The sequence below is a fragment of the Ciconia boyciana genome, chromosome 11, assembly GCF_034638445.1.
Source record: "Ciconia boyciana chromosome 11, ASM3463844v1, whole genome shotgun sequence".
NCBI lineage: Eukaryota > Metazoa > Chordata > Aves > Ciconiiformes > Ciconiidae > Ciconia > Ciconia boyciana.
In genome coordinates this window covers 371,687-396,358 of record NC_132944.1, presented here as the reverse complement: position 1 = coordinate 396,358, position 24,672 = coordinate 371,687, and the positions used below count along the sequence as shown (strand labels likewise).

The 24,672-nt window shown below is 42.2% G+C and overlaps 1 protein-coding gene across 3 annotated transcripts in view; it reads left to right on the top strand.

Moving 5' to 3' along the window:
• The window catches only part of PHF2 (PHD finger protein 2), an 88,212-nt gene that overhangs the window by 57,549 nt on the left and 5,991 nt on the right, over positions 1–24,672 (top strand). For all 3 annotated transcript variants that reach the window (XM_072876031.1, XM_072876029.1, XM_072876030.1), the window contains 14 exons: positions 866–1,052; positions 1,630–1,792; positions 3,255–3,342; positions 3,959–4,065; positions 5,273–5,364; positions 6,678–6,767; positions 8,103–8,474; positions 9,422–9,541; positions 10,780–10,898; positions 11,556–11,734; positions 11,938–12,011; positions 13,786–13,943; positions 22,160–22,437; positions 24,208–24,303. In XM_072876031.1, the coding sequence (XP_072732132.1) occupies positions 866–1,052; positions 1,630–1,792; positions 3,255–3,342; positions 3,959–4,065; positions 5,273–5,364; positions 6,678–6,767; positions 8,103–8,474; positions 9,422–9,541; positions 10,780–10,898; positions 11,556–11,734; positions 11,938–12,011; positions 13,786–13,943; positions 22,160–22,437; positions 24,208–24,303 (2,123 nt within the window). The remainder of the gene's footprint in view (positions 1–865; positions 1,053–1,629; positions 1,793–3,254; positions 3,343–3,958; positions 4,066–5,272; positions 5,365–6,677; positions 6,768–8,102; positions 8,475–9,421; positions 9,542–10,779; positions 10,899–11,555; positions 11,735–11,937; positions 12,012–13,785; positions 13,944–22,159; positions 22,438–24,207; positions 24,304–24,672) is intronic.

Genomic DNA, 24,672 nt, shown 5'->3' with positions numbered 1-24,672 from the left:
GATATTTTAGAGTGTCCAACAGTGAACCTCCACCCCCTGCAAATATTAGTCCAAATTTTGGACTATTTAAATATAAAATTTAGCACATTCTGGGATGAGACACTTTTAATACCTGTTTATCATGCCACTACATCATCTCAGCTGTGATTTATAGTATAGATTATATATTTAATAGAAACACAATATATAAATTATATAAATAAAGATATACAATATGAATATATGCTCAATGTAAATATATTCATTTGTATAAACTATATAAATATTATATATGTTTTAATTTAAATATATTCACATTATCAACCCAAATTAGACTTTTTCCTTCTTCTGAGCTTTTAATGTAATTTAGTCAGTCTAAATAAAAAGATCACTGTGATTTTCAGCACCAGATCAAGACTTATTTAGTCCTTAAGTATTAGTGTTATTTATTAGGATTTTTAATACTAAGCTTAACATGTAAATTTTTAAGATTTGCCAGACCATTTATGTAAGAGAGCACACATTTCACTTTCTTTTCTGAAGGGGGCTGGAAAAGTGGCTGTGGTAACAGCGCTATTGATAACTGAGCCTACATAGCAAGAGGCAGGGACTGGAAAAATGCAAACAGCATATATGTGATCATAAATACTGCTCCTGAAAGAAGTCAAAGGATCGTTGCTAAGTCATCATACTTAAAAAGCCTTAAATCTCTGTCTGTAAACAGTTTTCACAATTTTTCTGAATGAAGAGCAGTTCCACTGACACGTAAGGAGCTGCTTCAGCTTGCCATGCAAGTATTAGAGTCGCACTCCACTTTTTGTTGTATCGGGGTCCTCCTGCTCTTTTTTAAAAGGATGCATGTTTGTTTTCAATTCTCTCTGCGAAGGATGTCCAGTTTTGTAGAGCCTCCAGATATAGTTAAGAAGTTGTCCTGGGTGGAAAACTATTGGCCTGATGATGCTCTTCTGGCTAAACCAAAAGTTACCAAGTACTGCCTGATCTGTGTGAAGGACAGCTACACGGATTTCCACATAGATTCGGGAGGAGCTTCTGCGTGGTACCATGTGCTGAAGGTGAGGGGTCATGTTTTTGCGGTGTATCTAGTAACAAACTAAATTTTACATGCAAACACCATCCTAAAATTCTCTCAAAAATTCAGGTCTTGGTTTTTTTTTCCTCACAGTCCTGTTGTATCCATAAGAAATATGCAGAGCCTTAACTGCTGTAAGTGGGTACGCTCTCAGCAGTGCCAGGGTCTGCTGGGCGAGGAGGGCACTTGGAGTGTGGAAGTTGTCTGTCTGTTTTCACTGTATTTGGATTTTAATATTTGTTTAGTGCCTTCTGCACGTATGTCACCCAAGACCTGAAAGATACTATGTCCTGCTTCTGCAGGATAATGGAATCTGGCACTGTAAACTTTTTGCAACATTAGTACCACAAATCTGAGCAAATGTGGTCAGTGATTTAATCATTTCAGCCATTCTGTACAAAGTTGACGAGTAGATTTTATTTCAATAGTGTTAAAATATGTAATGCTATATATTTCTTTAGATAAATATTTGTGTGTGTGCATGTGTGTGCATGAATCTGTGCCAGTGCAGCAGTGCCTGGTTTGGCTGCTTCTTGCTAATTTTGTATTTTCTAATTCAGGGAGAAAAGATATTTTATCTCATCAAACCAGCCCCTGCAAATATTTCTCTCTATGAACGCTGGCAATCGGCAGCAAACCACAGTGAGATGTTTTTTGCAGACCAAGTAGATAAATGTTACAAATGCACAGTTAAACAAGGACAGACACTCTTCATTCCATCAGGTGAGCAGGCTGTTGCAGGTGAGGTTTCCTGCTCATTTTAGAGCTGCTGAAATAGCATGTCCAAAATGCCAGAGGGATGTGATTTGCTCACTTTCTCTGACAAAGTATGAAGTCTAATTCTCAGTAGAAGTATAATTTCATATGCTTACAAAAAAATAATCCGAACTTTTACTGCTTTCTACCAATATTTTAGCACCCTTTTAAAAATACAACTAGTAGGTAGAGCGTTCCACTGGTGGTCTGGCTGGGTTGCAGTAACTCATGAGTTCTCTCTCTATACCCAACCATGACATAGGTGCTTTTTGCCATCTAACAGAGAATTCACATTGATTTACTTGCTGACCATGACTCCCCACAAAATCCTTTTCACGGTCGTTGATTCTCTGTGACCCTGAGGAACTATAGGTGCCTGCACGAGTGTGAGTGTGCATTTGTGGCTTCACATGAGGCTGAAGGCCTGGGTGTCACAGATTTTTATGGGGTACTTGATAGACTCGGGCTTTCATTGCAGGTTAGGGATGGTGGATTTCTTTTTTCTCAGTTCCTGGGAGGATCTTCATAAGGATAGGGAGTTGATCAGCAGATAGTGCAGAGTTTTAAGTGAACACAGTTCTGCTTCTGCCCCTGTCCCTCACCTTCCTCTCACCATGAACAATTATTTCCTCATTTGCATTGCTGTTTCCAGCACTCCCTGTTACCTGTTGAAACTGTAGTCTCTTTGGGACAGGGGTCTTCTCTCCCTCTATGTGCCTTTAAACAACACACTGCCCACTTGATCCATAATCTGAGTCGCGGCTTCCAGGCAACGTGAGCCAGTAACAGCAGTGGTACTGGTGTTTTGGAGGCAGCATCCAGTAGTGCCATTTTTCTGTGTGTGACTATATTCTCGCACAGAATGTTTACCCACTTGAATTTTACTTTGACTGTAAAAAGTGGAAAATAGGTGTTTCTCTCGTGACCATATGTGGAGCAGAGGGTGGAATAAACACGGAGCAATTTATAGAGATTCACTAATTTAAGTAGATTTTTGTATGAAAATAAGTGTTTGGAAAACACCTGTTCCTGGCACTACAATAAAGTCAGTGTCAGGAGCTGTCACAGATCTTTACGGTGATGTGAAAGCAGCTACCATTATGTAGCTGCTGCTGCTTTTCACAGTAACAAGAAAGTACTGTCAGTGTGAGCAGTATGGCCCCTTTCACTGTCTGCCACCGTTGAAAGTAGTCCTGGGACTGGGAGTCAAAGGTGCGCAGCACCTTCCTGGGCTGGGCCTTTATCGTGCAAAACAAACAAGGGGCCAGATGCAACTTTGTTTAAAGCATATGCAGTTCTGGTGCTGACTTGGACTGAAGAGCTGTATTGGTACCTAGGAAGTATCTAAGTGAAGTATAAACATCATGTTGTGAATAAAGTCTTTGTTACTGTGATTCCAGTTTTATCCTCAGGACTCTTTCTTTTTTAGGTTGGATTTATGCAACTCTAACACCTGTAGACTGCCTGGCCTTTGCAGGACATTTTCTACATAGTCTAAGTGTTGAAATGCAGATGAGGTAATCTGTCTTTAAAATCTAAAGTTAGGTAGAGGCTCAGTTTTTAACAAATTGGCCATCCTCTCTCCTGTTAATTAGCCTACCTGTGCAGTAACATTGATGTAGTTCTATTGGGCAGTTTGGGAAAGTGTACCCATGTTTGTCCCCTTCGACCGTGTTCTCCCATGCTGAGTTATTCCAAGCTGTCTTTACACCTATTGTATAGGTGTAAAGGAAGGATGGATGGATATGTGAGGTGCTTGGATTGATGTGGCCAAGTCCTGAAGGAAGAACTGTTAAAAACTGTCAGGGGTTTTACCCTAGAACATGCCATTTGCCTTTCTGGATAAGCCCTTACCTGCTCAGCTGGGTTCTTTGCCCAGTGTAAGACAATACAAGTAGTTCTTTACTGATGCTGGACAAATAATGCAATAAAACTATCTTACATCTGTATTGCACAGTTTCTTACTAGTGTTATTTTTATGTTTTGCTTTTGGTCTGATGCCAGAGTACGTGGTAACAGCACAAAGATATGAAGCACTGCAAATGAACCTTGGGCATTTATGAGCAGTGTTTGTCACTGTGCGACATACTTGTGACCTGCTATGCTTTAAGTTCATGTGGCTTTGTATTGCAGGGCATATGAAGTAGAAAGACGATTGAAAATTGTCAGTCTGACCCAGTTTCCAAACTTCGAAACTGCATGTTGGTATATGGGAAAGCATCTACTAGAGACATTCAAAGGTAAAACTGCATTTCTTTGCCTGCCTTAATTGCTTAGCTTTGGGGGCCTGAAAATAGTTACTCTTAATTTCTGCTGATGTGTCACACAGAAGATGGACGGGTGGCCAAAATCAGTCTTGTTAGTATTTGAAAATGACTTTTAACATACCAGCAGAACATGCCAGTCTGGTCCAGCTCTCCCCTTAATATCCTGCCGTCTCGCTCTAGAAGGACCTTAACTGTCCCTCTTGCCTATGCCTAAGGGAAGGTTTCATCTTCTTTATAAAATGTATTTAAGTTGCCTCAGAGGCAAATAATGTAACTTTTTTTTTTAGTTTTTAGTTGCCTGTCAAGTCTGGATTCATTCTCTGTTTTAACCTAATGAACTACACGCTCTGTCAGCCCAAGGCATAGGGTAGCACTTCCTTCTCCCATCATTCTGCTGATCCTGGTTGAAATATGTGGGCAGGTTGCATATACATGGGGCCACAGGAGCATCAGAGATGTGGCCAGCAGGGAGCACTGAGAATTAAAGCAAAGTCTTCTGTGCAATTCAAAATCTTCCCAATCAGATTCCTTCAGAGTTGATCCAAACATCCATGCGTGTATGTTCTTTACAGATTTGGTCTCACTTTGCTCTTTGCCTCTATTTCTCTTATTACAGAACGTGTCTAGAGACACCCACCAGATCCTTTTATAACAAGAAAAATGTGTCTAATTAATAAGCAAGGTGAGGGGTCCCTCTGAGTGTCACCCGGAAGGGGGTCCCCTTGTGACCGACTCTGAACAAAAACTGGAATGAGAGGAGAAGTTTAGGCAAGCTTGTACTCATGCAGAAGTGAAATGCTTTGCCCAGTATAACCTTTGTTTCCACATACCGGTACTTGCTTTTTCAGTCAGAATAAAAGAATCGCTGACGGTACCTTTTTATTCCCACAGCCTAGGATGTATGAACATGGAAGCTAGCTTGAGTATGGGACCAAGAAAGGAACCGTAAGGATTGCCAGTGTAGGCATAACTTACAGGAGCACAGTGTAGGAAGGCTGAGTTGGATTTATGACACAGTAAATATACTCCCTATTACCATCAAGTTATAGTAGGGATTCATTTGTAGTGACCAACTTTCAAAGAGTTAACTTTCACAGTTAAACTTTTTCAAGTTAAAGACTTTATGTAAGAAATTTTAGCTAGCAGTGTTTGAATGGCATTGGTTTTTTCCTCTACTTAGGTTTGCATAAAGCTGGGCAACAACCTCCTGCTCATTTACTCCAAGGAGCAAAAATTCTCAATGGTGCTTTCAGGTCATGGACTAAAAAACAGGTAGGAGAAGCAGCCTGTTTTAATATTGTGTATTCCTCGGGTTTGTCACTCATTGGAACAGAGAGCAAATGGTAGAGCAAATAATATCTCCGTAGCAAAACAGCTAATTCTAAAATCCCAAAGAGAAGGGACTGGGAAAATGGGGAAGGAGGGCAATAGCTGGGATGTCATAGTGCCACACGAGGAGTCAGCAGAAAAAAAGGTACCACCAGAGTTTTGAAAAAGTCAATTCTGCACACAGCCAAAAGGGTACCGAATTAATGTTCTCCCTGACTCTGACCATTTTCATGTGCCAAATCAATTAAGCAGAGGTTGTCTATGCAAGCAAGGCCTAGAACAACGCCTGCATTTTTGTGTGCACAAGGTGCCCAGTTCCTGCAAATCAACACATTAATTGAGCCAGGAAATATATATTGGTTGGAGAGAAGGCTTAAAGGGATTTGCAGCCTGAATTTCCTCCTGCAGTCATTTCAGAAGTGTTATTCTTGCCTGTGTTGCTCCTAAAGTTTTGGGGAATTAGCTGCAGGAGACAGGCCATTCAATCATAAAACATTAACAGGGGAACTAGCAGCTTTAGGATTTTCAGACATTTTAAGAAGGGATGAGCAGCTGAGTACACAATGTTGCATACACAGTTAGGTCAGTTAGGTGGCTGTCCCAGATTTAAATGTAGTCTGGGACTTGGCTGCTCCCTACTGCAAAAACCTGGTGCTTGAGACTGAATTCAGAATTGCTCCCTGGTTTCCTGTAGAAGGACTGACTGGTGTGGAAGCTCTCTTCTCTATGTCACCCTGTTTATTTTTCCACTTGCCATGCAGATGAGAAGTAGCGAGTCAAAGGAAGTGAGACTGTGTTGGCATTTAGGTAAAGTTGAACTTTGAATATTATAACATGACATATGGATACAAATGTTCTTAGTCCTGTCAGGGAGCTCCCAAAGCACTCTGCTGACAAGGTATATGCTTATTATACTCATTGAAGACACCAGCCTAAGGCGATCTCTCCTTGTAGATGTAGAAAACGAATTTCTCACAGAATCTCATATAAGGGAGTGAGCAAAGTGATGTTACAGTTGTGAAAATGCAATAATATCTGAAGAAGACTATTGACTTTGTTGTTCTCTCAGGACAACTATTTACAATAACATCCAGAAGGGGAAAAAAGTATATTTTTTCCTTATTTGGACTACTGATGCAGTCGGTATTGATTTCAGTACACAGGAAAAATATTGATGTGTCACTTAATGAGGTTTGGTTTATATTTTTGCAAAAAAACATGCACAGAAACAGCAGTCTGCCTTTGTTCTGTTTTAGGCTTTAGCAGAGCATGAAGATGAACTACCAGAAAACTTCAAACCAGCACAACTTATCAAGGACCTTGCCAAAGAAATAAGATTAAGTGAGGTTTGTGCTCTTTTCATAATATTAACTATATTGTGGGTCTTTTAATAATCTAGGCTATAAAATGGATGACTTGAAATAAATGAATCTTTTTTTTCCCACTCTCTTCATTAAAAGAATTCATGTGAGGTTTCACAGTAGGGGGACTGCTCAGGGCTCTTGTCTGTGGCTGACTCGCCACATGTTCTGGGCTCCTGTTTGCTTTCTCCTCGGCTTTACGCTGTGTCTGCCTATCCTATGTCCTTCCTCCTCTACCTTCTCCTAGCTGGACTGGCCACACTCCCCTCTCCATCCTTATTTTCTCTTTCACTTTAGCTGCTCCCTACCCAAAAATGTGATAGAACTCAAAGAACACTGTTGGCATCCCCGTGATCATGCTCACGATGTAGTATCTCCTTTTCCTTATGTTCATCGGTATTGTCTATGGCATTGTCTGAGCTTGGGACTATTATTCTCTGCGTTGTCCCAATAGGAAGGCTTGCTCTTGGCTGGCTTCTAGGCAGAGTTACTATAGCAAATGCGATAATAATTATACCGCCCCCCCCCCCCAAAAAAAAAAAAAACAAAAAACCAACCCAGAAAAAAACAAAAAAAGGAGGTTGCATGGAGGTATCATCCATTAAATCTGGTTATCATATTCCACTTAGTGGAGATGTGTGACAGTGCAAGATGACAATAGCGAGTTCAGTTCTTTTAAGAAGACATTGTGTTACATTCCACCCCTTTTCTAACTATATCCAAAGACCTCTAAATTGAAATCTATCCTGTCCTTTTATCCTCTTTGATGTAGTATATAAGTTTTCTGATTGTCAGAAAGGCAAGTTAAGCAGAAAATAATTTCTTTTTAATTAGTCAGACAGTGTTAATTTTAATTGGGCAGCTATTTTACTGCTTATTTTTCCTGGGGGCATGAAACATTATTCTGCTACATTTATCACATCTGAATTAAATGGAAATGGTTTGTGCTCAAGCTGATTAGCATTTTAAACAAACGACCATTCATTTTATACATTTGTTTGTATGGGCAGTCCATTTAACAGTCCTACCTGGTGATATCACCTGGTGAGAGTTTACATTCCTTACAAAGCCGCTGGAGTTTCTCCAGGCCAAACTTGTGCTTGAGCAACGTGGGGGCGGGCATTAGTGGTGAGCAGAGCGTTACTGTGGCATGTGATGTGGTCTTCATTCCCTGGCCAGCCTGACCTGTGAATGCAGTTACTTCTTTACTGAAGGGGGGGATCTTTGGGGTTTGTTTCCCCAAGGAAGGGAGGGTGCAGGGGAATATCTAATGTGAGATAGGTGGGTCTGAATGCCTTCCCATTTTGTGCTAAACTACAGAATGCTTCGAAAGCCAGCAAAGCAGACACGAGTGCCAACACAAATGCCGAGGAGATCTGCCCTGTGGAGAAGGAGGAGGCACCATCACCTGTCCAAGTGACACCTCCGCCCCCACCTGTAGAAAAGCTCCCTAAAAAAAAGACTCCCAAAACTGTGAAAACCCCCAAACAACTCAAGCCATCCAAGCCCCCCAAACCTCCCAAGCCACCCAAACCCCCTAAGCCTCCCAAAACACCAAAAGTTAAGGGAGAAGGAAAAAAGAAGGGAAAGAAGGCAAAAGAGAGTCCACCGCCAGCCATCCCAAATCTTGACTTGCTGGAGGCACACACAAAGGAGGCTTTGACAAAGATCGAGACGCCAAAGAAGGGGAAGGTGGGTCATATTTTAACCTCTCCCTGTTCTCTCGCCATAATAAGGGTAAAATCACTCCTTAGGCCTCATGAAAAAATAATTTAAACAACACAGTGTAAAACCCTGTCTCCACTGCAGTAAATGAAAGTTTTGTAAATGCTAGCTTATTGTCTTCTTTTTACCTGACTGTTTGATTTGATTTGACTGTTTGCTTGGTTATTCATTTGATATGGACCCTCCAAGAAACCTATTGATTGAAGCCGAGTCTGGCAAACTACTGCCAGTTCCCTGCCCAAACTGAGGCGAGATGAAAATTAAAAGACATTTTTAATGGCTTTTTTTTTGCCCCTTGAACTATTACATTCTTATTTCAAGTGTTACTAGCACTCTTGTGTGCATTTCCATAATCGGTTATCAAAGATGAAGGAACTCCTTTCTAAAGCATCTTATTTGCATGAGATTTTGCTCTAGAATGAGTGAATGAAGATAAAACAATAGTTTGCTTCAATTTTTGCCCATGAGGGACGAGTTTCATTTTGATGTCCTTTAATTCGATGTGAGTTTTGCTGCTGACTTCAGTAGGGGCCAGGATTTCATTGAGGCACTGACAGAGTAATGTATTGTACACTGTTTGTTAAGAAGTATCCATAAGTCTCTTCTAAAATGCTTCTGAATTTCCTAGTAGTTTGTATGCAGTTTGTGAAACCTGTCCGCAGAGCAGTAGGCAGGGAGATTACTATGTTTTTACAGTAATCTTGTATGTTGGTATATCAAGGAGAAATGCAGCTAGCCCTTTGCATTCTCCGAAGCAGCAATATTTGATTGAATCTCATATTTGGGTTCAAAAAGAATGATTCAGAAGAGGAGTTTTCAAAAATATATCATGTTATATTCCAGAAAAAAAATGTGTTTCTGTAACATGCCAGCACTCCATCCTCATTAAGAGTACATGCCGACTTTTTCCCCAGGCTGCAAAGAATGTTTTAAGTGTTCCCAATAAGGAAACTGCTAGTAAGCAGAATGAGGTGGAGAAATTTGAAGTTCGAGAGCAAAATAAAAGCAAAACAGAAGCCAAATGGAAATATAAGGTAATGTCTCCTGTTAAATTCTGCTGCTGATTCTGCCACATAGTGATAAGTCAAGGGTGGAGAAATGTTCACAGGTCTGCCTAAGCAGAGAGTATGAGGCACCAATTTTCAGTTCCCAAAGAAAAAATTCTGAGCAGAAAATAATCAAGTAATCACTGATAAAGGAGGCGGGGCAGAGACCATCTCCTTGTTGAAGCCAGTGGGAACACTGTTAATAGTGAGATTTTTCAGTGCTGATCTCATTTGTGATTCTTACTTTAACACAGTCGTACTGGTTCAAGTCTGGAGTAGTTTCACAGAAATCAATAACTAATGATGGCATAAAAGTAGAGTTAATGAAATCTGAATTATGCCACATGAATTAAAAGCTTGCCTTCCTGGAGGGCTAATGTAGGGTGAGTAAAATTCATTCGTGGAATAATACATTTTTTCTCCAGGTACCATTTAAAACAAGGTGATGCTAGGCGTTCTCACAGAAATAGCTGTCTGAATTTTGCCTGCTTTGTGAACTTCTAATGACAAAGGTGCAAACAGATTCCCCAAAACAAAACAAAAGTACATGCTTTTTTACGTGGGGAAACTACTAAGAATCATGAATCTTAGAGATTAGAGACCTCCCTTAACATTAGAGACCTCTAAATTTTTGTGTTAAAAAAAATCACAGTTAATGTGATTAGATCAATATGTACCAATTAATTCCACAGCCAGTACAGCTTAGGAAAGTATGAAGGCAATGCTTAAAAAATAATGAAAGGCTTCCTTTGCACTGAATGACTTTGATATTAAATTATTAAATTCATAATTCAAGCTCTTCTGAGAATAAAATGCAGTTGTATTTGCGAGGTTACAGGCACTGTGCTAGATTCTGTCCTTAGCCACACAAGCACGACACTGATGAGCAGCGTGCTTAGCCTGTGCTCTGTTTCATGAAACATGTGGTTAGTATTTTACATCAGTCTGTACCAATTTAAGAGACCAATATTTAAATTTGTCATCGTGTTTGTGGCGGGTATTGCTTGAACTGGTGCTGAAGTGCTTCTTGAATGGGGACAAGTCTCTGCACTAAAACCCATGTAGTCTAAGGAAGAGTATAATCCGCTATTACTTACCACATTTGGGGGAACATATTTTTCTCTGCATATAGATCAATGGATTCTCTGAGGTTACCTAGGAATCTGAAATAGCAACAACTCATTCAACTAATTTTATTGTTTTGTTTTGGGTCTTTTGCGTTTCAGAACAGTAAACCTGATTCACTTCTAAAAATGGAAGAGGAACACAAATCGGAAAAGACACCTTTATCAGGAAATAAGGACAACAAATTTACATTCTCTTTTTCTAATAAGAAGTTGCTTGGGTAAGTTAAAAACATGACAATACACATCAATTTAAAAAAGCAGATTAAACAGTCTTGTCATCATTTATGTTTTTTTATACAAGAAGAAGGTGAAAATCTGCCTTTCTGGTCAATGTAGAAAATACACTTACGCAAAAAGTTCTTCACTCTAGAACTTGATTTTAGCTAGAACCCAGCATAGTTGGCCATAACAGCAATGACCTATCTTTGAGGCTGGTAGTTTGCTTGAGAATAGTGTCTTCAGTATTCAGGCAGTCTCGTGTTTTGGCACTTCAGGCTCTTACTAGTTGAGTTATATTAAGTGGTTTTTGTGCAGATCCTACTCAGGGTACATTTTTAAGAAACTGTTAAATGAACTCTGCATACCAAAATTCCATGCTGCGTGTGCATTGTGCATATCATGATATACCCTGAGACAGCTTGAAATAATATAGTGCTTATTTGAAGCCAGCCAAGGCTACTCTCGTCAGCATCATATTTTGAGATATAAATTGTAGGTACAGAAATGTGTTTGTAAAATGATTTGAATTGAATTCTGAAACTATTCAAGTTGACTGAGATTTTTACATAAAGATACTCCTTCTCTTCCTCTCTGTCAATTCGCAAAATGTTTTCCAATCAGAGTATTGTTACTGGTTTGTAATTTTTTTTTTCCAGTTCAAAGGGAGTCAAAACCCAGCTGAATACTAGTGTGTTTGGGTCACTGCAGAATTTTAAAGAAGATAAAGCAAAACCTGTACGAGATGAATATGAATATGTGTCAGATGATGGTGAACTAAAAATTGATGAGTTTCCAATCAGAAGGAAGAAAAACACTACAAAAAGAGAACTGCCCTGTAAGAATATTTCCTATTTTGTCTGTATCTGCACAACAAAGTCTTATGTGTTGATTGTCCAAAATTAGCTTTTAAAATCTATGTGATTTATAATAAAGCAAGCCATGTCTTAACCGCCAGTCAAATATAAGTTATGGCTTAGGAGTGCTATCTTTTGAAGGGAGAAGAACCATAATTTTGTTTTCCTTTTTTTTTAAATTCAGTTTTATCAGATAAAAAAGACAGTCTGCAGCACACTCCTGTTAAGAAGCCAAAGGTGGAGTCGGTATCATACAAGGTATGGTTATTATTGTACCTATCACAAGCAAGCACCCACTGTACGTCTCTAACAGTCTGTCGGGCAGTACTGTAATGGCAGTAGCAAAGCCTTCTTCCAGGCTGCTGTCACATCCTCTCCTTCATTCTGCAGTCACAGTCTGCCCAGAATAGGTAGCATTCAGACATTGCCAGGACCAAGCATAATTTGGTACTGTGGCTTGAACTGCTTGTACGTGATCAGGCCTGATGGGAAGTGTGCATGGGGACCGTGACAGTTCTGTCACAACAGAAGAACAGGAGCAATCCTTAAGAAGGAATGGGAAGGGTCAGAAGGAGTTTTCTGTCATACCTGGCTTGATGTTACATTGCTGACAGGCACCGGGGTCTGTCCCAAGTTGTGCTCCCAACCTGTGTCTGTCCTCCCGTTTCCATGTGCTTTGAATACTGGTCATTAAATTTCCATGTTCATGTTTGACAGATGAAACTCAGAGTAATGCTAATACAATTGAACTCATGTCATTTGGCATTTCACATTACTAGAAGCCCTTAATACCTATTACGTAGCAATTAAAGGTTTTGTTTGCTATCACTTAGCAGAGTCTCCCTCTGCCCATTATGGGCTTACATCTAGAATGTCCTTGACTCAGCATGATACTTTAGCATGTCCCTAACTTGAGGCAGTGTCAATGTGCCTGTTGATAGCTTACGTTCAGGAAGCTGAACAGCACAGGCGTAAGTTTGCTCTGTGTTAGCATTGAAACTCAAAGCTGGGAATTAAATGACATTAAATGACATGAAAATTAAATGCTTTGCCCAACTGTGGTTAATACAAATTCATATTATAATATCTGAATAAGTCAGAAAAAGCAAAATAGCTTGTTAACACAGAACTGTAGGTGACTGAAATGTTTGGCCCTAAGAACTAAGGAATCCTTTTCATCCTGGTTTGGCTCGGGGATATTCAAGAGCAAGTGCAGACCTCCTTGCCTGAGTCAGTAGTTGACGCCTGGAGACCGGTGCACAGAGAACAGGGAAAAACATGCTGGTATCTCACTGTGCAGAAGCTTAAGGAGGGAAGGCCAGTTCCTGGAGAGAACAGTGATTGGCAGTCTAAGCAATAAGGGCTGGGACTTTAGAGGCCTGAAAGCAGGGCAGGAATGGGGGAAAAAGTTGTTGTATTATCTCGACTACAGTGCATAGAGATACCAGCCCCAGAATGATAGTTGGATGCAGGTAGCTTCCCTCAGTGGCCTCAGATGCCACTGTTCATATGTGTTTATCCCATTCCTCTGGCAGGTCTTCCTGTTCTCTTGCAGTAGTGATGGCAGAAGTGGGTCTGTCCCTGTGTCTGAATTGGCTATGTTAATAGTCTTGCAAGATACAGACCTGTGCCCTGATGAATATCCAGACTGACAGAGATACGGCCACACGTGCACTTCTTTTGCTACATGGGTCATTGCGTCAAGAGCAGGAGCAGGGGCTGAGAAGGCAACACAGCACCTGGAAACACCACTGTTACAGTGGTTTGATCCCATGTGCAGGATCAGATCTCAAAGTTGGTTCTCCAGGGTTGGAAGGGGAAAGAAAAACCTACCATGCCTACAGGCTGCAAGGAAACTGATTTTTACTGTGTACCTGCTTTTGTTGTTTTTTTTTTTTTCTTTAAGAAAGCAAAGTACAAATGCTATCCCTGTGTCTTTGGGGGAGCAGAAGGCTGCAGAAATAATTGTGCTGTTCTTGTTGACTAACTCAGTGAGTTTCCGCTTTTTTGAGCCTTTTCCTTGTTTTTGCAGAGCGATGACTCGTCAGATGAAGATTTGCTTCACATTGACACAGAGGCAAAGCCAGGGCGCAATTCCAAAGTAAAGAAAGAGAGTGGAAGTTCAGCAGGAATTCTTGATCTTTTGCAGGCGAGCAAGGAAGTTGGAGGTTTAGAGTATAACACCAACAGGTATGCACCAAGGGGTGTTTTTTCCTCTTACCCGTAAACAAAAATTGCTCCTTTATGCCTCTGTGTGTGTAAGTGAGAGGGAATTAATTTTGCAGCTCAGTAACTGCTTTTCCTCCAGGAAGAAGTTGTTCCTTTATCCTGTGATCTGGAGGGAGAAGTGGGAAAGTGTGTGGGAAAGATTTTGGTGGTATAATTTAAACAAATAGAGGCATTTCACATCTGTAAATGCTGAACATCCATTTTAGCAATAATACTATAATAGATGAATCATTCAAAAGGAAGAGAGAGCTCAGTGAATGCAGCTTGAGGGCATGAATAATGTTTTTCAATGTAGTAATAATGTAATGAAGTAATCTAAATGACCAGCATTCCTTCCATAAGGCATTGTAAGGTGCCGTGCAGTTCCCTGAATGTCGAATGTTTGAAAGAAGAAACTAGGAAACGGTCTACCCTCCCTCACACCCCTGGTTATCATTCTTCTCCTCACCAAAACACATGGCTTGGAAAAACCCAAACTCTTTTATGGGTACTTCTATACCTAAAATGCTTGCCTGGGCTTGGTTCTGTTTCATATGGGACCACTGTAGGTGGACACTGAAGTTGGGACTGGGTGTTTTGGAATATGGTTAATAAGGTACAGCACTAGATCTTTTAGTAATCCAAACAGTGAGCAGTGAAAAGAAATACAAAATTGGAAAATATGGTTCCTAGACTCAAATCCTGCAGTTCAGGACTGTCTGGAACAAGGGTTTTGTTTGGGCCTATCTCAAAACAAACGTATAAGTTCACTACCTCCACTCTTTACAGGCCAAGTCTGATCTTAAACTACTGGTAGAGAATTAGGTAATAGAAGCATGCATGTCGTTTCAAAAGAAGCTACTGGGACTCTTCACATATGGAAATGTCTTGCTTAACTCAAACCTTAGGAATAAATCCCCAGGAAGGGGTTTTGGGAACGTCAAGTGAGTCTATGTCTTCCATGCAGAGAATGGCACTGCAGACATGAACTGCTACATCTTATGCCCTGTGCGCCCTCGTAGTCTGCTGATTAAGTAAACCTTTGCTGCTGCAGTCTTAACTGAATGATATGTCCCCTGTCTGTAGAAAACCAGAGGTATTCACCTAAGCACTTTCCACTGCTCCACAGAGACCACAGCCTTGGTACCTTTGGAAGCTGTGGGCTGTTGGTAAATTGCTGGCACAAGTTTCTAGCCTCTAAATAAAGAATTATCAAAGGAATTACAAAGGAATTACGCTCTGAAAGGTGAGAATGACAGGCTAGGTGGTGATGTGGAAATGATGTGAAATGTGTGGTAAGGCAGTTCTTGTTTGGCATTTTAATAAGCCAGTTCTATCTCCACTCTGCCTTCATTTGAAAACCATCTTCACCAGGCAGGCAGGACATGATGGTTCTCCAGGCTGGCTGCTTGAAGCAGCATTTATCCTACTCATGATTCGTATAGCAGATGTTGCACGGAAGCAAGACGTGTGTTGCACCATTTTATACGTGCAAAGCAGCAAAACCAATCTGCTTTGAGTAGTAAAGCCAGATACCACATTCAGTGATTGCTGGGATACCCCAACAGCATTTTGTTCCTCCCTGCTTTCTCTAGGTCAGCCTCAGTTATACAAAGCCACAGAACCTGTGGAGGAAGTAGAAATAGCTGTAGGAGTGGTCTGAGAGTTAAGAACAGGCTGGACAAAGAGAGACTGGTGCTGTCCTTCTCGCCCATGCTGTGCCCTTTCTGGGTGTTGGGTGTGCATGATCCAGGAAAAGTGCAGCTTGCAGATTTGAAAGGACCTGTTAAAGTGGGTGAGAAGGTCCCCTCAGAGAGGAAGATATTATCTAAACCTGGGAAAGATTGGAAGTTAAAAGCCATAACTGAGAATTCCAAAAGATATGCCTCGTGGTCAAAGGAGAACATATGGAATAAGTTACCAAGGGAAACCATAGAAGCAAATTTTATCAGTGAGTTTAAAAAAAAAAAAAAGATAGGTTTTTTGATGTTGAGAGAGAAGATGGAATTTTTTAAGGTTGCAGTGTGGTGACAGAGCTACAGAGAAATCTGAAGGAGGGAGTGTTGCTGAACCAGAAACGTCTTCTGGTTCAACCTTCTCAATTTATTAAGCAATTGTCTCTTTCACAGCTTAGATGGTTGCAAGAGATTAAATCATGTTATATAGACTGGCTTCATGCAGGGTACATCAGTTGTGAAGTACCAGGCAGCTCTGTGAGAGACAGTCTTGCCTTTGTGCATCAACATTTAGAATTTATTACTTGTTGCAGCACAGTGACAGGGATCCTCATCTCTGTGTTGAACAGAGGTATGCATGCCAAGTCTCCTGTAAGAGTTCTCTTTTCATTCCTAATGGGGGTGAAAAAAGCCAATGATTTTAAAATCAAGTAATATAGTCACTACATGTCCGTAGAAGGCTTATCGTGACAAGGGAAGAGTTCTAATCTCAGTTTAGTCCTGTTTTTCCTCCATTGCTGCCTTCCCCCTAGCAAGGAGTGGTTGATCAAAACAGCCAACCACGTCCTGTGATTGTGGAAGGTATGGGGAGAGGTACCAATGTGCCTGCAGCTCCTAGGAAATAGAGTATTTTTTGTTGTCTGAGCTCAAGTGGGTCAGTGGTTCTAGATTTTCCTGATCTCTTGAGATTTGGCCTCAACTCTGTGCCCGCTCTTCAAAAGAAATAATCGCATTGGCACTTTTGTCTATTTGACTGTTCCTGTGAATTCCTTTTCCATTCTGTGTTATGGTGCATAATGGAAATAGTGTTTATGTCGAATTTACACTTACATTTTGGCAGGTAATTAGACATGTCGGCAGGTAGTTAGGTGTATCCAACTCTGGGAATAAAGTTGCCAGTGTAATATGACTCCCATGCTTGAAGTTTGGTATAAAATAAGAAAATTTATCAACCATTGTAAGAATTAAAAGAAATCTGCCTTGGCCATGTTCACACTACTAACCATTCCATGTATAACATGGTTCGCTGCCTGCTTACGATGTGCAGAAATGCAGGGGTAAGCGGGAAAAACAGGATAAAGAAATGGTCCTCAAAGATTCTCTTCCTTGCTTGGGAGGTGTCTTTTGCTGTCTGCAATGGGTTAAAACTGCCACTCAGTAATGGAGTAGGACTCAGGCCTTTCATTTTTCCTCCCCTCAGCCTGGGCTCTGTACCCAGTGTATTTGTAGACTTTGTGGTTTCTGAAATCAAAGTCGCAAATGCAGTCACGTAACTAAACTCTGCATGAATTACTACACTGTGTGTGGTAGTTTAGTGGGAATGTGTCATATCAATTTTGGCTCTTGTATAAACAATTAGGCTTTGGCAGTGTGTGTTGCAGCTTGATTGAAAAAAGCTCCTGATAAATGCAATTACTATGTTTCATTTCATAATTATGCTAGGCTTTTTAAATGGCCATAACGTGCTTTTTTTGTAAAAAATGGAAGAAACATGATATGCAAACATACTGTGTCGCAACATAATGCCAACGTGGTCGTGTCTGACTCTCAGGAACAATTTCCGTCCTTCTCTACTTGTAAGGCAGATAAAGGGTAGGCATATGTGTGTATTTATATATATACATATATATATGTATGTATGTTCTGGATACTCCACGTAGCAGTAGGGCAGGTAGGTCTATGTGGAATCTCCTCTGCTCACACAGTGGTCTGTGCAGATGAGAGCCAGCTCTCAAGTGGGAAGCGCGGAGCCCTGTCAGACCAGCGCCAGAGCTGCTGAACCCCAGCGGTAACTTAGGAAGCAGGTCAGGGCTTTTTGTGATAATGACCTTATCTGAATTGTGTGAAACTTTATTCTGTAAAATATTGGACTGCCATTTGCAGCTGAGCAAACCAAATGCCCTGATGGCATTACCTAGATTGCTCTAGAGAGCTGCATCTCCCGTACTTGTGTCAATGGTAGTGAGATGGGGAGAGATAATGACAGAGGTCCTGCAGAAAGGCTGCTATAAATGTGGAAACAGTCTGAAAGAATTGAAATGGAGTATGGAAAAAAGCTTGGAGGGACTGGTAGCCACATGATCTTTAAGTGAGCAAAATTATTTGTTGTTTCCAGGTCTGATTCGAAAATGGAAGGAAGTACTGGTTTTGTACTTGAAATTATTTGAGTTCCATAGTTTTATACAACAGTAACTTCTCCAAAATATTGATAAGTCATTACTGTCTTGGCTCCACTTCTTTGTGGTTCATTTGCATTTGGCCACAGGTAGGGTGAGGGGAAATGCAGAAATGACAGGGAAATACTATCACAGAGAGAGGATGGTGACTTACTGCCTTCCCCTTAGAAGCACAACTGTTTTTCAACGGTTCTTATTTGAAGTATTCCAGAGTAACAGCAGTTGGAAGGGACCTCAGGAAGTCACCTAGTGCAGCTGCCTGCTCACAGCACAGCCAGCTGCAAAGTTTCACCCAGTTGTTCAGGGCATTGCCCCAATGAGTTTTAAATATATTCAGGGATGGGGATTCTGCAGCCTCTCTGTGTGAGCTGCTCGGCCACCCTCAGTATGGACCTTTTCTTCTTGTGTCAGGTTGGGATTTCCCCTGCTGCAGCTTGTGACTACTGCCTTTCATCCTATTGCTGTGCCAGAGAAGGATCTGGCTCTGTCTTCTCTGTAACCCCATGAGATAGTTCTTGTTTCAGGTTAGTTCTTATTTCCATTTAGAAAATGCTCAGTGGTTCCTGGGACTTTCCTTTGCCATTATCCATTTTTCCCCTAATCTTAAGATGAGACTGGGCGATAGTTATTCAGAGGCGAGGTGAGACGTTAGTGAGCTTACTGTCTCTCATGTCCGCCTTGCCCGTCAGTGCTTCCAGCCGTCTGTGTAGGCAGCATGGAGAATGGGGAAGAAGGCACCCCTCAATGAGTAATATTCTGCTGAAATTAATAAATTAAATTTCTAAATATGAGGATATAGGTGAAAGGCTCGGTAATCGCTTATGAAAGGAAGGAGATGATCTGCCTAGAGATGTTGAACCCTCAGAGGGAGATGGCAGTAGTAGAATTGGTTGTGAAAAGTGAGGCACTGGCTCCCTGTATGATATCCTCTCCTAGCTTCAGGGTGTTGGGATCGTTCCTGTGCCCAGACAGCGCAGGGGCCAGCTTCAACTAAGGAGGTAAAACCTTAGTCATCCATGCTGAATTGTGTGTATTCTTGTCACAATCACGGCTGTTTGCCTATTGCTACCTGCTCTGGAACATGCTGTCAATGCTCCTGTCAAGTCTAGGCGGGTAGTGCAGGCAATGCGAAGGCCCCAGAACATAGCCTGAAGGGATGCTTTATGCTCTCCTCCCTGATGAAGATACTGCTAGCAACGGCAAGCTGTTCTGGGACACTGAGGCCCCGAGGCTTAACCCCAACACAACACATAGTTGCAGAGAGCAAGCAGTGTGTAGGGTGCAAAGCCATCTGTGCCATACAGAGCAATGTCTTCTTCCTTGGCTTCCCACTGAAATGAGTTGCCCTTCCCTGTTCCTCATCACACTGTCCTGACCAGCGCTGCAGGCTGGTCAGCCCTGGGGGAGATTTTATTTGGGATGAGTTTTAACAGCAAATTTTCCCTTCTGTTATGGTGCTTCTCCCTGTTAATAATGTGAAAATGTGCTGCCGGTTTCAACTCTCGGGAGCAGCAGCAGAAAGGCACTTGCTGCTGCTGATGATGATGCACGTGACTTGTTAGCAGGCTCACGAGCTCAGGCTGCTCAGTGTGGGTGCAAGCTTGGCCCGTCAGGCTCCGTAGCAGCTCAGCGTGGGCTCTGGGTGGGAGCTGGGCCTGGCATGCCTCAGACTCGTCCTCCACAGCCCAGCCCTGTGGGTCATTCAGGCGGCCACCGTGCTGCTTTGGCCTTGCCTTTTGGCCCATCTGAGTGGTTCTTTTGCCTGTGGACCGTGTGGCGGCTGCTCTGAGGTTTACCGTGCAGTGCTGGGTGTCACAGGGGAAGCTGGCAGTTTCCAGTGTGGACCTCTTTCAGTTCCTGCACTATACGCAGCTGAAAATCACCGGATGCTTGCTAGGCAGCAAATGGTTATTGTAGTAAACTAAGGTCTCAATTATGTGTCCTTGTCTTTACAAGACTAAAAGGAACCAATAAAATCCCGAAAAGCAAGGCCATGCAAAATGCTGAAGTGGAGCCCACTGCAAAAGGCACAAACTGCTACCAGTCAGTTTGTTAAAGTGTCCTTTTCTCTGTTCATCCTCAACACCATTTTTTAGCTTGAGGAAAGGAAAACAAGGCTGCCGGGATTTGCAGAGCAGTGGCAGGGTCTGTGCTATCGCCAAGTGCCACCTCGCAGTGTGTTCGAAGGGCCCCTGCCAGCCAGCTGCTGGGAAGGGAGCACGGGGGCAGAAGCACTCTGGCTGCTTTGCTCCTCCTCCTGCGCTCATTTTAAATGTATTTTAAGTCATAGTTGTAACTCACAGATAGTTTACTTTCATAAATGTTGGGGTTTTTTTAATCATTGCTGAAGCTACAGAAAGGGGATATGGCCTTCCAGAGCTTAAAAATTGCTTCCTGTTTCTTCTTGAATTTTTTTTGGCTTAGAAAGCTGAAATACTTCTAATGGAAGTACACGCAAGCGCATGCCCTAATGAGAAACACTTTGCCCCGTGTGCAGCTCTGTCTCTTTGAGACATTTCACCCACACGTTCAGGTTGTGGTTTGACTCTCAGAACCACTGGTTTTGATCATATTCCACAATTTATTTGTTGAAGCTTGTGTTGCTTAAGGCAGTTCCTCTCTGGTTTGCCCATTTAGTGGTCAGTGTTTGATGGTCTGTTTGCAGTGTTTTGAGAGTCCAGTGTTTGCAAAAACAGTTGGGGGAAGAAATTGAAAGAAAATATGTTAATTTCTTATAGATGGTGCAAAATCTGCCTTTGACAGGGAGAAGGCTAAGGCATCTGGCATGATAATGAAGGGATTAAAATGTCTCTTTCCTAAATAAGTTTTTCGATGTTCTGTTCGTTGAGTTGCTAGCTGCTAACAGCAGTCTTAACTCATTTTCAGGATTATTTATAAATGCAATTAGTGCCCAGAAACTCCCATTATGTCTTGTACGTTACTCTATCCGGAGTCCTGTAATGGCTTAAAGTGGGTTAAATTAAGATCAAGTAAGAGAAAGTGATGTGGTACTGCTAATTTACTTGGAAATGATGTATGTTGGTGGCTTCTATTGCATAACTGTAAAAAATATCATTACCACAGCAAGTCTTTTTGCATTTCACTATTTGCCCAAACTTCAAAGTTCTGGAAATATTTGATGATGTGTTCTGCCTGTCACAGAATTAATGTCTGGCATTCTCTGATGAGATTATCATTCTTCTACATTCTTCTATATTGTGGGGAGCGTGCTTTCCCACCTTGCTAAGTGTACATGCCAGTCAGAATTTACACATCGTTTGACCTCAGCCTACTCTGTAGGAATGTATTTCTTTCTGTGGTAGATGTGTCATGCCTGTTGACAACTGGTAATAAAATACCAAAAAGCAAGTTCAATGAAAGCAAGGTTTCCGCCCACCCTGTAGTCCACCCATCCAGTCCATATCTCTCCTGCATCTCCCATCATCAATCCATCCCACATCCCCATCCGAAAACCTTCCCAATGCACTGCAGAAATCTCTTGAATTGCTTGTGCCCTACCACATTGCTCTTCCAGCAGATCCTGGAGTGGTGACAGCCCCCAGTGTGAACTGTGGCCTGTGATCATGAGCTTCCTTCCAGTTGTTCCAATTCTTCCTCTTCTGCTACATACAAGTAGCAGAAGCAGTATGTAGCAGAAGCCCACCACAACATCCCCCTCCAGTGCTGGCCCATAAGCCCTCAGAGTTGGTAGTAGACACACTGTGTTGTTGGGAATGCTGTTACAGACTTTGAAAAGTTACCTGACCCCTGTCCTCACCCACCAGCGACAACGGCCCCCAGGGAGCTGCCCATCACATGCCCAGCCATGTGGTGCACAGCTTCCTGGCTTCTGGGGCAGCAACCCCAAATCTAATGTGCTGTCTGTGATATTGCTGTTAGCATAAAAATAACCAGTGCCACTTGCGGCATGCCCAGATGCTCAAAGGGCAGTAATCAGGAAATCTCTTCTAGCAACACTGCAGTGAAAGGAGTCAACTATTTGTGAGGGGTTTGTGTTCTTCTGGGATCACTAATAGCTGTTGTATTTCTCAATGTTTTCCCACAGTCAGCCACCTGCCTCACCCAGCACGCAAGAAGCAATCCAGGGCATGCTATCGATGGCAAACCTCCAGTCGTCAGAGTCCTGCCTCCAGACGTCGTGGGGTACCAATCAGGCGAAGAATAACTCCATCTCCACACAAAACTCTAAAAAAACAGGTGGTGGCAGCAACAAAAATGCTGGCAAGCGGTTACTAAAGAAAAGCACAAAGAACAGTATTGACATCGAAGATTACGATGAAGATCAGGACCACTTAGATGCCTGTTTTAAAGATTCAGATTACGGTAAGTATGAACGAAGCAGTCTGAGTGAGCGTGTGCCTGGGTATGCGTGTACATATTTGTGCATGTTTGCAAATACCCCCCATGTTTCTTATGATATGCTTGCTCGCTTTCTGTCATATTGAAATCGACTGGGTATGTTGGTAAGGAGGAGTGCAAATAACAAGAGGTCTGCACAGCAAATTTAAGCATACGCTGTATGATAGGTAGTCTGACTACAGAGCCGGTGGTGATGTGGCCATTCAGGTAGACTGTATTTGAGGCATGTCCCAATCTTCACCATCTGGTGAAGATCATGTCCCAAGATCTTCACCAGAAGATCTTAAGAGGCATGGAAGCCCACTGAAACTGCAGCAGTCAGCCAAGAAACAGGAAACTGTCCCAGGTGTGTGTCAGGTACTGGTACTTATGACAGAAATGTCCTTGTCTGCACAGTAGCAATAAAATATCTAGCTAAGATGAGTGAGAAGTTGAATTTGTACTTGGAAAAGGGATCCGATGGTATTTTGAGTATTGGCAGAGAATGCAAGCGTCTGAAGCAGAAATGGGGACAAAGCCAGTTTGCACCAGTTATATCAGTTCTGCCATAATAATCTGCAGGAGCATTTTTTAATATAAGAAGTGAGGAAATGAAGAAAAGTAATCATGTGAAGACTGATAGGGACTGGAAAGCCTGAAGTCCCAAAGTGGGCAAGAAGTTGGTAGAGGTTTATGCTGCATAACAAGAGAATCTATGTGTGTGTTTAAGTCTCCCCAGCAAGCATGGCCATCAGAAATCATCTGTTACGACTGGCAAAATGGAGTGTGTGTTTTTGCGTTATTAACAGAGATGCCAAGGCAAAATGGAGATGCTGTGACACGTTGCAGAAGGCAGCTGCCCAGCCATTTAGAGTGCACTGCACATGCTGGGGTGCAGTGGTAGTGCTGGAAGGTGCTTTGGGAAGGGGCAGCTCCATGAAGCTGTTGGACAGGGGTGTGGTTTACAGGCAGATGCCACACATGAACAAGGCTCTGCTCTACTGAGGGGTGGATTTGCTCATTATGTGTCTGTGCTGCCAGTGAATGGAGAGCCTTTGTTGTGAGCAGGCTTGGTTTCCAGACGCTCTGTTTGTGCCACGTCTGATCAGCAGACTTCTAGTGTCAATGGCCAAATGCCACAGTAATGCTAAGATCAGTAGTGATGTAACAAATGGCAACTGGCATGAAAATCAAATGCACATGAAAAAAAAAAATACAGAAACTTCATAGTAAAGGCCGGGACAAAATTTAGACAGATAAGTTGCTGTTTATCCCAGAGGCCTGTGAAGGGTCCTTTGGTAGAATGGTTCACATTCATCTTTTGGATACTCACACTATGTCTCATTTCTCTCTCCCTAACTGTGCGGGAGTCATACGGGCCAGGAAGGTTTGGTGCTGAATGAAGCAGTTGACTGATGTGGCTTCAGTACCAGTCTCGCTTGCGATAAGGAAACCTGTTCGTGCCTCTTCTAGCTGTGCTGCCGCTCCACAGACAAGACTGATTTTTCCTGTCTGAGAAGTTTCATTGTGTATCCTAAAAGTAGTTTGTCAGAGTTAATGACAGCAGCTCCCAGGTGTAGTGTGTGGATGAGAGCAGGAGAAAGTCCCCTGAATGTTGCGGCTGTGTCACCACTCAGCGGTACCTCTGGGGGACCTTGCTATTCTAGCTGTGATGCCTGTACAGAGCAAGTGGGCCTCTATACAGGGTGGAGCTGTTTCCTACACTGAAACTATTGCCTTTGTTTCCTACTGTAGTTTACCCTTCTCTCGAATCAGATGAAGATAATCCAGTATTCAAATCCCGATCAAAGAAAAGGAAAAGTTCAGATGATGCCCCTTACAGTCCAACAGGTAAGTCCATATGGTCTGTGCTGCCCAGACTCAGGCTAAGCCGTGCAGGTCCCGAAAAAACCAGCCATTTTTCAAGGAGTGTGGAAATTGTAAGACCACAACTAGCAATTTCTTTATCATATGAGGGATTAATCCTTTCCAGCGCCGTGGGAGGTGATATCATGCGCTGGGACTCATGCCAAGCAGTGTTAGCCTTCCTCTGTCAATCAGTTGGCAGGAAAAAGTCATTCCTGGGTGGGTTGTTGGTTTATTTTTCTTCACACTCTTGGTGATTGAACAATTGGCAGCCACCTTAGCAGTGGTATAACAGTGAAAGCCCAGACAGCTGAGTAGCCGTGGCTTTCAGGTGTTGACTGTGTAAAGAGAAAT